Source organism: Thunnus thynnus, chromosome 2, assembly GCF_963924715.1.
Source record: "Thunnus thynnus chromosome 2, fThuThy2.1, whole genome shotgun sequence".
Lineage (NCBI taxonomy): Eukaryota > Metazoa > Chordata > Actinopteri > Scombriformes > Scombridae > Thunnus > Thunnus thynnus.
In genome coordinates, this window is record NC_089518.1 from 15,581,925 (window position 1) to 15,592,640 (window position 10,716).

General features: G+C 42.2%; 1 protein-coding gene across 1 annotated transcript; it reads left to right on the top strand.

Annotated features, from left to right (window-relative positions):
- Positions 1-1,429: 1,429 nt before the first annotated feature.
- On the top strand, positions 1,430-9,203 carry zfand5a (zinc finger, AN1-type domain 5a). Its single transcript, XM_067605714.1, has 6 exons — positions 1,430-1,675; positions 5,157-5,318; positions 6,018-6,120; positions 6,240-6,325; positions 6,882-7,010; positions 7,193-9,203. Exons 2-6 carry the CDS (start codon positions 5,159-5,161, stop codon positions 7,339-7,341), a joined length of 627 nt encoding a protein of 208 aa, XP_067461815.1. The 5' UTR covers positions 1,430-1,675; positions 5,157-5,158; the 3' UTR covers positions 7,342-9,203.
- The last annotated feature ends 1,513 nt before the right edge of the window (positions 9,204-10,716 follow it).

Here is a 10,716-nt window from a genome sequence, read left to right on the forward strand (position 1 = left end):
AAATAAAGTAGGAGTTCAGTTTAGGGTTGTGGTTGGGGTCTGGCATTTAATTGTGATCATTAGAGCTAGGGGGCTAATGAATGCATTATGTCAATGAGGTTCCTCACGTGGGGCGGGTGGATCTATACTTAAAGTATTGATACAAAGTCTATTTTTAGCATCTACTGTATATAGAATCAATAGGATTGATACCAAAACAATGTATCACGGTCCTGTGTTTTAACATGCATGTGATAATAATTAACAGAGAATAGTAAGGAGTAATGCCTAATGTTTGGCAGACTGGTAAAGAAAATGTATTCAGAACTTTCTCCACATAAATCATGACATTCCCTTTATGATAGTTCATTGGCCACTTTTAATAACAAAATGTATCAGTATCTCTATCAATGCAAGTGTTTCTGGCCCTGGTATGATTTGTACTGGATCAAAACCAAATGTTGTGGTGTCACTGATCCACCTCTACTGCTTGGCTCTTGTCCGTTGTTACTCCCAGAAAACATGTTTACCCTCTCAGTGTCAACACAACAAGTGTGTGTGTGTGTGTGTGTGTGTGTGTGTGTGTGTGTGTGTGTGTGTGTGTGTGTGTAAGGGTGGGCTGTCTAGTGTCACCCACAGCTCACAGGCTTGTATATCATCTTTCTAGTAATAAATCTGCACTTGTTTTGTTTCCCTGACATAATGTAATCATGCGGGCTGCCAGGAGGGGCGAGGCTGCTTTACCAACAAAACAGTACCCTCCCTCAAACATACAGGATCTTGTGTAAAGAGGCATTCAGAAACAGAATCAGAATCATCTTTATCTGGCGAGTATGTTTACACTTGCAAGGAATTTGACTCCAGTTTCGTGGCTCTCAGTGTACTTACACAAAATAACAACACAACAATCTTCAGAAATATACACAAGGAATGACTGTATACACGTGAAACAGTTTCTGTAATATGTAAACAGGATACAAATAGTATAGAAAAGAAGTGAAGAGTGCAAGGATTGATGAGATAATTTGATGAGATTTTTTAAAAAGTGACATGTCACTTTATATATATATAGTAGGTGGTGATGTACAGTATACAGCCTGTATTGCACAATTTGTATTTTAAACTAATATGAATAATTTGTGGGTACAGCTGGTATTATAGTGATGACCCTCTTAATCATGCCTTTATTATTTTTTTTCTTTTATTTCAGTCATGTCAGCATCATTATTCATGTGTGCAATCATTTAGGTAGATTACTCAATAAAAAGATTCGTGTCCTTGTAGGAGGATGACGCGTAGATGTGTAATACGCAACCCTGGCTACGCGCATGCGCAGACCCGACTCTGTCTGGCAGAACTGTACATAGAGCTCCGGGGGCTCCGCCGGCAGCCAATAGCGACGCCCGTGACGTCATCCGCCACTCCTCTTACTAAAGAAGGAAACAAACATCCATCCAGAAGAAACGGGAGACGGAGAGAGAAAGAAAGAGAGGTAGGAGGGCGAGAGGAAGGGAGAGTTTAAACCCACCTAAACCAGTCTGACACGGAGGACAACGCCACATAAACACGAGAAAAGGACGTTTCCAGGACCTGAAGAAAAAAAAACCAACCCTTCCTCGACCTTTTTGTGCTGCCAAGACAGACAAACGGCCACTTTTTCTGTCGTCTCGCGAGAAACTTCATCGATTTCTAGCAGGTGATGATCTTGGATTATTGTTTTTCTTCTTCTTTTTCTTAACAACAAGGATGAATTTTGAAGTGAGCTCAGCCTGTCGAGGTAAACAACGAAAAAGAAAAGGTATTTAACTAAGCTGACGGTCGGTCATGGCGACCTTTAACGGTGGATTGAAAAGGTCAGGTGATGGTTTTTATGTGTGGTAAACAAGCCCCCTTTTTTCCCTCTTCTTTTGCTGGTTGAAGTTGTCACCACCAACACCAGCACCACCATGTCCTCCTCCTAGGTGGAAATATCACAAGCCCTTGAACGTGACTCCGTCTGGTTGAGAGGAAAACAAGGGAGGGAGCTAGCTATAGTGCTGGTTACTGTCTCTTGTTTTTCTATTTGCTCCGAGCTGGGGGATGGGGAACCTAAAGCCAGCTAATTCCTGTCTAGAAATAGAAAATTCATCAGCCAGAATAGGCAAGTAGAGCGAGAGAGTAGCTGTGAAATTACTACAGAGCATTTGGTTAAATATTAAATGTGTGTACAACAGCTTTGCCCCAAGTGTTTGCAGTAGTTTCTGCTTAGGAGAAATCGAGGTTTGCTCGGTGTTAGGAGCTGTGTGGCACCACCAAGTCGTTTCTAAGTACTTGGCTGATTATATAAGCGAGGTTTATTAACATTGCTTCGTTGAAAACACGTAGAAAATGGTTATTAGTGGAAATGCTGTGAGAAAAGGGAGCTACTAAACAGGAAGCAGAGAGATTGCAGACAAAGGGAAGAAAGAAGAAACAAAGGGAGCAGAGACCACACTGTCTAGACTGGTGGATAATTCACAAAAACATCAGAGCTGTTGCTTTCCTGTCGGTCTCAAATGACTATTCGTTACACTGTGTCCACCCCTTTTTTTTAAAGAGGATAATTCACTGCTTGTGACAAAAACAACAGTGGGCTTTTTCTGTTCTGTCCTTCAGTGTGACTCAGTAGTTTTCAGCCCAGCAGGGCCTGAAATATGAGCTCAGCTTGCGGCTGACACAGGAGCACGGTCTTCCTCTTTTGTTGGCTCCAGATGATCACATGTATGTTTTTCATACTGTGTTTAACTATTAGGGCGCTTAGAAACGAAACAGCACAATTTCGAGTCGGACCAGTTTTCATATGTTACCGCTGTGAGTGGGTTTTTTGTGAAAGGAAGTTGGTGGTAGATGATTGTGGATGGTAATCTGTCCTGTGCTGGAAACCCCCTGACTTGCCCTGTCGGATGTGCTTTATAATACACAGCAAATTGTAAACGGATTATTTTAGAAATTTCAGTCATCAGTATAACCAGTTACCTCAGACAAACAAACCTTATATGATCGGTTATATTTCATAAACAGCATGAGCGCCTTTGACCATAAAACATTTAAAACCTCTCGAGTGTGCTGTGTCAGGTTGAAAGGAGGGCAGATTTAAACATGGGTAACCTGAGTTTACCTTCTACGTTATTATCCCTGTTCGTTAGGGGTCTATGTAAAGGTTAGGTTAACATGCCTGCTGTGTGTGTGACAGCTGGGCCCAAATGTGACAGCTGAGCCACACTGTCCATTGTTCCTTTGTGTCACAAAGTCAACCGTCACGGTTTATCTGTTTGCAGATATGAGATTTGTCTTGTTCCTAGTTGTATCTTTCATGTTTTTTTTGGTTGTTGTTGTTGTCAGACGATTTAGTCTCTGATTAAATAGATATCATTCCTCTGAAGATGTGTTTTGCTCAGACCTTTTCCAAGAAGATGTCTAGATTAGTAGCTCTGCAAACCAGATCCGTCCTTTTTTTTGAAAATTCCTTTTGTTCAGCTACAAGGTAGCTACAGACCTCTTGCTCTATGCTCCTGGTATTTTCAGCAGTCAGCAGCTGAACACGTGACGCAAAGGGAGAGAGGGTCTTTGTGGGGCTTTTCCAAGGAAACCCTTTGTTGCCACAGCGGTGATAGCATGCAGGGGTAGAGGAGGAAGGAGGGGGTTTATAGGGGGCGGCGGGGGGGTGGGGGGTCTCAAGATTTAATGGCACTTGTTAGTCTGTTGGTGAGGTCAGGGTACCTCCAGTGAACTGACAGGACGTTCTGAAACAACTGCCAGCCTCTCCTGGAACATTCAGCTCGCCTGCTCTGTTTGTGTCCGTGACCAGAATACAGAGAAGCTTCACACCAACGCAAGCAGGCAGCTGCCATGTTGCAGCACAACAGGGCCAAAGGTTGTTTACAAGGGAAACATGATACTGTTGCTGTGTACACTAGTTGTCGCTGACTGTCTTTTTTTTTTTTTGGTGTGGTATCAGTTGATCAGATGATTTGTAAAACAGTCAGGGCAGGACTGGTAGACAGGATGCCTCTTACCCAACTAATCTTGGCCTTCCTGTCTGTCTGTCTGTTCATTCATCAAGGTGTTTTTGAACTGTTGCCTCAAAGGCAGCGTCTCCCATTACACAACTTCCTGCTGTATTGCATTGCAGCAGAGCTACAACGTCATAGAGCAACACGTTTTGCCAAGCTACGCACAAACACGCTGGTTTTATGGGTGTGTGGGCAGAAGTGACTCGGGAAGTTTCAAAATGTCTCGTGTGGTAAGAACCACGGGGGAGGGGGTTGTGGGGCGATACTTACTGAAACCGTCGACCTAATTTGTTCTTTGTAATTCGTTATTGTGTGAATTTGGCTTAAAACGGTGTATTGTCTTACCTGCTGTTCTTGTTATTGTTCTTGTATGGCTGAGACACAGTTTGTGAGTCAGAGCTCTTTTCTTAGAGGCAGGAAGTGAATACGCTGGTAAAGGAATGTGACTTATTGAGCAGAGTCATTCGTAATCATATAATAGTCATGACATAGAATGATGATACATTAATTCTAGTAAAGTTACAAGGTAAACTGGAGGTCAATTGTTCTATTCACACATAACATAGTTTACATTAGTTATAAGTAAGTAATTATGACTTAATAACTAATTAGTTATGAGTTACAGAAAAGTAAAGTTTTCCTAAAGAAGTTTACAGATATGAAATTGAGAAATGGGATGTGAAATGTTTGGAAGAGCTGTACCAACTGTTCTCAAAACTGTGTGAAGGGGTGGATGGGGGAGTAGAGGAGGACACAACAGTGAACAAAGCTGTGGGACCAAACAGAGTCCAGCTTCTGCCAAGGTGCTGAACAGAACACAGTGAGTGTTGTTTGTTCTCTGGACTTCCTGTGGAGAAGCATTCTTGTTCATTACTGTATTCAGGCTAAAGGGCAAGTCAAAACAGATGAGCCTGCTGCTCTAAAATTTTCATAATATGACTCTCCTGTTATCTGTCTGCCCCGTTGATACTGCAGCAAGTTTCTTTGGGACTTGAGTCCCTCGCAGGGAAACGTTTCCTTTGATGGGAAACTATTTAGCATTCAGACGTATTTCACATCGAGGTGTTTTTTGCGCAAGACGATGCTCTCACTGTGTGTCTATCGATCTAATCACTCTCTCTCTCTCTCTCTTGCTCATTCTGTTAGCAATGGCCCAAGAGACGAACCAGAGCCCGGTGCCCATGCTTTGTGCCACGGGCTGCGGTTTCTATGGCAACCCAAGAACAAATGGTATGTGCTCCGTATGCTATAAGGAACACCTGACACGGCAGCAGAGCAGCGACCGGATGAGCCCCCTCAGCCCTATGGGTAAGTCAGCCCACATAAATACACATAAAAGAGACAGACAGAGAATTCTGTCTCTTTGTCAGGAAATGGTAAAAATGATTGCAGTCCAGCTTGAGTTCAGAAGCCATGAGTTTACAATGTAAACAGATAACTGTATCTCAACCTATATATATTTACAGCCAAAGATAAGGAGGAACTCAAGGAAGTGTAGACATTGTTTTGAAATTCAACCACTTCTAGGCCAGTCAGTGTGTTTCCCCAGCTCTCCTCCCCCTGCCCTCCCACTCTGTTTTTCCACTCTGTGTAATGAAAGACAGCTGTTTTCTTCACGGCTGTGTTCAAGGTTAGGGGGGTGTTTCACTCCTTTAGACATTTCTAAGGTCAAACATTGAAGTTTCTCTCACAGTTTGACACTGGCAACCTGTTGGAACTTGTTTTTCAAGAGAGACAAACACGTTATGAAAGAGGAGGAAGACTCTCTGGAACAGAGAAAATGGCCTGACACTTTCACATTAATGAAGACATTTGAAATGATCAGTCTGTGCCAGATGAGATTCATCTGTTATATTTTCATTTAAATGTCAATACAGTGTTACTTCAAAGAGAGTTTAGTGATCTATGGAGTATTTTTCTCTCAACATTGTGAATATTTGATACTATGTATTGATTTTAAAAGTGATTGATTACTGTTTGAGTCTAATGGACTATGTTCTCATCCAGGCTCAGCTGCTAGTCCTACCTCAGAGGCCTCAGCCATCCAGAGACTAGAAGCCAGTCTAGCCAAGGTTGATGCCTCCCCTGCCTCTTCACCAGACATGTCTAGGTCAGTACTGGCTGTGTTTGACTGTTCGAAGTAGTCAGCGAGCTTTCTTTAACTGGGAACAAAGGTTGAACGTCTGGATAACTGCTCATCCCTGTTTCTCCCTTTATTTAAACCTTCAGAACTGTTCAAGGATCTCTTCCTGTGACTCAACAAATGACAGAGATGAGCATCTCGAGAGAGGACAAGCCAGAACCCCTAGAGCCTGGTAAGACACACATACAGACACACACACACACATAAACACACTTGTAGAAACAGATAGGCTAGCAGGCATTTGACACACATGCAGTTGACCGCTCACATGCAGACTCCTTAAGGCAAACGTTGCCTTGTAGGACCCACTGTAGCCACAGTTTATTTTTGATGCGCCGTTACATACCTTAGACCCAACTGTTGGTTTTACTTACTGCCTCCGAGAAAGAGAGGCTGCCTAAAAATAAACCTGGTTTAAAAATACCTCTACACCGGAGGGCATTCTCAGATTTGATGCTGCCTGCCAGAAGCTTTCTCAGAGTAGTGCACTATTTTCTGGCAAGAACAAGAGGGGGCAGTTTAGAGACAAGTCACGTGTTCATTACTATCTATCTAATATAGAGAAACGTTTGGGCCAAAAGTGCACAATTTTCGATGGCAGCATTTGCGTCTCTTACAGAACTGTGGGGGGAAAAAAAATATTATCAACTGCTTTTGCAAATTGAAGATATCAGATAATGTGAAATTAAACCCTGCTTGTCTAATTAGTTTTCTCCTTTTATCTGCAGTTGTAAGCCAGCCTGCTGCTTCTAGCCCTACTCCTGTAGCTTCTTCCAGCTGTGACGAAAGCAAAGGTGATACTCCCAAGCCTAAGAAAAATAGATGCTTCATGTGCCGCAAGAGGGTGGGCCTTACAGGTGAGCAAGAAGAACATGAACCAATCACACATGAACTCATCACTGTTGGTGATTCTCAGTTGGCTGTAATAATTGTTGTACGTTTAATAGATGGAAAGAAGAAGGTTTTGTTTAATCACCTGTCTTGTATAGTTGTTCATTTCTTGTGTACAAGCTTTGACCCTCGGCCATTGTGCTTTCAGGATTCGACTGTCGTTGTGGCAACCTGTTCTGTGGCATCCACCGGTACTCCGACAAGCACAACTGTCCCTATGACTACAAGGCCGAGGCTGCTGCCAAGATCCGTAAAGAAAACCCCGTGGTGGTGGCTGACAAGATCCAGAGAATATAGATTTTGACAAAATGACAGCAGTGGCGGCATCGACGACAACACCTTTTGAAAAAGACTGGAGTATGAGTGTGAACCTTTTGAAATGAGCACTGGCATGAGTGGCTAAGTGAGAATTGAAAGGACTTGATTTACAAAATTACAACCTCAAGAAAATAACGGGAAAAAAAGAAGAAAAAAATGAAAAGATCCTGTCTGAGGGAGATGCATGAATGATCATTTTTCTCCTTTTTTTTTTTTTTTTTTGATTAATTCATTAGTTTGTTTTATCCTATTTTCTGTGGTGTGACTTTGCCGCTGTTCAGTCCTCTTTTTTTAAGAATATGTATTGTCTTATTAAGAGCAGCCCAGAGTAACTGTCCAGGATATGCTGTGCTCCTCTCACCCAAACCAGGCGCCATTTTGTGCCAAACTGTAGACAGCCATTTTACCTGTCATGTGTCAGACACCGGCAGGTCTTTCAAAGCATTCAAACTACACAGTTAAAGTCCGCACAAGTTGTGTCCCTCAACCTTTGAACTTCTTGTTCTATGCTCCGTTGGTACAGGAGTCAGTCAATGTTTGGAGAACCGTACAACTGTCCCCCACTGTGCACAAGGGGCTTTGTTACCTTGTCTCTGTCTTTCCTAGCTTTACCTACCTCACAGCTGCTGTGTTAAGCTTTGTTGTCTTCCCTTTTACTTTTTTTTTTCCATCAGCTTCAACCCCAGCAGAGCAATGGGCCATCTCTATAGTCCGCCTCAGTGACCCTTTGATCAGCATGTCTATGTTGACTGATAGGTTTGATTGTGATGAGGCTTTTTCCATTAATGTTGGAGGTATCATGCTAGACAGGGACAAACAAATTACTCCACGTTTCACTGAATCTAAACACTTGCAATAGACATAATGGGTAAAGGAGTTCTCAAACTGGTCTGAGCTCAGATTGTAACCACAGACGCCTGGTGGAGGGCTGATGGATGTGGCCTGGGAGGAAGGATGGCACCCCTCCCTGGCAGGTCTGGTAGGTGAATTTAGGCTACAGTATTGTAGGGACATGAATGAATGCGATAAATGCATGAATTACTCTTCATCTGCAGTAGTGTTTCAGAAATATTTGGCATCACTCAACTAGGGTTTCAGATATTTTATTTGCTGAGAGACAATTATCTGTTATGTTTTATTAGCTTTTTTTTTCTCTTCCATTGATATTGTACTGGTGTTAGCGCATGTATTCAGTGCATTTGTGGAATTAGGGTATGTGAACCATGATTTTCTTTTTTTTAAAAATGCGCTAACAGAACGTTCATGTGAGCACAGAGAGTGTGAGTGTGTGAGTGTGTGTGTGTGTGTGTGTATGCGTGTGAGTGGGTGTGTTGTTCCCCAACCCTTTCGTCTGTGGAGCTACCCGGTTTATCAGCACATGTTTACAGAACTACAGGAGCATGCCAGAGCTAGATTTATGAAAAATAATAGATACCAAGATTAGGTGTAACTTCTCATCTGTCTAACAGCTGTTGGTCTGTGTGTCTGCTATAGAGCACCGTAGAGAAGTGTGCGTGTGTGTATTTGTGCGCGTGCATGTGCACATACCTGTGCAAAGTGTGTTTTCATGGCTGCCTGACACATTGAAGCCCATGTATGTTTGTGACTTGTGTTAACCCCCCCACCTCCCCTTTTCTCCCCTGTAAGGATGTGTTTTTCATTTAAGACAACTGTATGTATCCGTTTGAGTTTTTCCTTTCTGATTCTTAGTTATATGCAAATTTGTACAAAAAATGAAAAAACAACAAACTGTGTTGATATTTATGTATTACATATAATCTTGCTATCCAGCATTACGACAGAATAGTATCATGTAAATAAAACTGTACAGAGAGACATTACCAAGCCTCCTTGTGTGTTGACTTATGCGGTTCACCATTTTCTCACTTCTGTAAGAGTCTTAAAGGAGTTTGTTTGACCATTTCATCAGCTTGTTTACATCACTATCACACATTTTATAGCTACCTTGTGCAAATAAATCTCTCAGGCCAGAAGGGCAACTGTGAATGGAGTCAAAACATATTGAAAAGTATCCAAAATGCTTATGTTTTATTTTAAGAAGCAATTTAATTGTACCATATTGAGTAGTGGATATGATAAGACTTTTGTGAAGATGAAGTAAGTGATGAATCAGCTCAGAATATGAACGACCATCCTTGTACTAATTTAAGTCGGGACAAAAATAGTGTAGGAGCCACGTCAGGAGCTCCAGCATTAACCTGTAATACCTTACCTTGGCTAACCCTGCCGCTTTAGCGTCCTCATGTTAATACAGGGAGCTGGCAGCACAGACTGTAAACCACACTCAAGAGACTCTTGTCCAAACCTTGTCTGGGTCACACAGGAAGCATTAGTCCCCGGACTCGGGAAGAAAAGGATCCTGTTCCACTCTATCTAGGCTAAAGCCATACATGCAGGATTCATTCACATTGTGTGTGTGTGTGTGTGCGTTTCAGAAACAATGTGTTTTCTCACACTCCTGTTGGGAGCTCCGGGGCAGAGTGTGTTCACAGATGGTGTCATGGCAACAGCTGCTCAGACAGCTGAGGTGTGCTCATGTGGTGCTCCTGTGACAGAGAGCTACAGAGATCACATTGTCTGGACACAAGTCCAGAGTACAATGGAGGCACATTAAATGAGAAAACCTCTGATACAAAGTGTTAAAACTCGAAAAATTGAAGAGCCTTTGTAAATCCAGTGACAGAGTAGAGGACAGATGAGACCGTGACAGATGAGAGGAGGATCAACACATGACCTGGGACAACTGCAGAAACCCTGAATCACTTTTACGTGTGTGTGCACATGTGCAAGACAGTGGGATATACACTCTAGTGTCAGTAATCCACCCCCATCCCCAACACACACTTTAACCTATAATTTGTTTCACTGATGTGTGTAGCTGTCTGCGTCACCCTCTCTTTCTCTCTCTCTCTGTCTGCCATTACGTGTGACTGAGGTTATAAAGCTGGTTCAGTAGATGTAAGACATCAGAGATTCTGACTGGCTGAAAACAGATGATGTTGTCGCCAGATCTGAAAAGTGGTTGAAAGTAATATGTGGCCACAGACAATACATACACACAAGCTATTCTCTCTCTCTCAAAAAGAAAAAAAAAGCAGTCACACCCACATTAACCGCATCTCCCTTCTCTACTTGCTTTAATGTGCTCTTGGGTCAGTTTTTATGACAACATTTTATCCTCAGTGCTTATTGTATTTCATACCAGATTAGTATAAGAAGGCATTTGTTCCATAAATATAGCTTTTTTTCAATGCTCACATGAACACATTTAAAATACTTGCACATATATTTATAGATAACATGCACATATATGAATATGTACAGATGAAATTC

Coding starts and splice junctions, on each gene's coding strand:
- zfand5a (XM_067605714.1), top strand. CDS start 5,159: ATGGCCCAAGAGACGAACCAGAGCCCGGTGCCCATGCTTTGTGCCACG. Junction 5,319..6,017: donor GAGCCCCCTCAGCCCTATGG/GTAAGTCAGCCC, acceptor GTTCTCATCCAG/GCTCAGCTGCTAGTCCTACC. Junction 6,326..6,881: donor GCCAGAACCCCTAGAGCCTG/GTAAGACACACA, acceptor TTTTATCTGCAG/TTGTAAGCCAGCCTGCTGCT.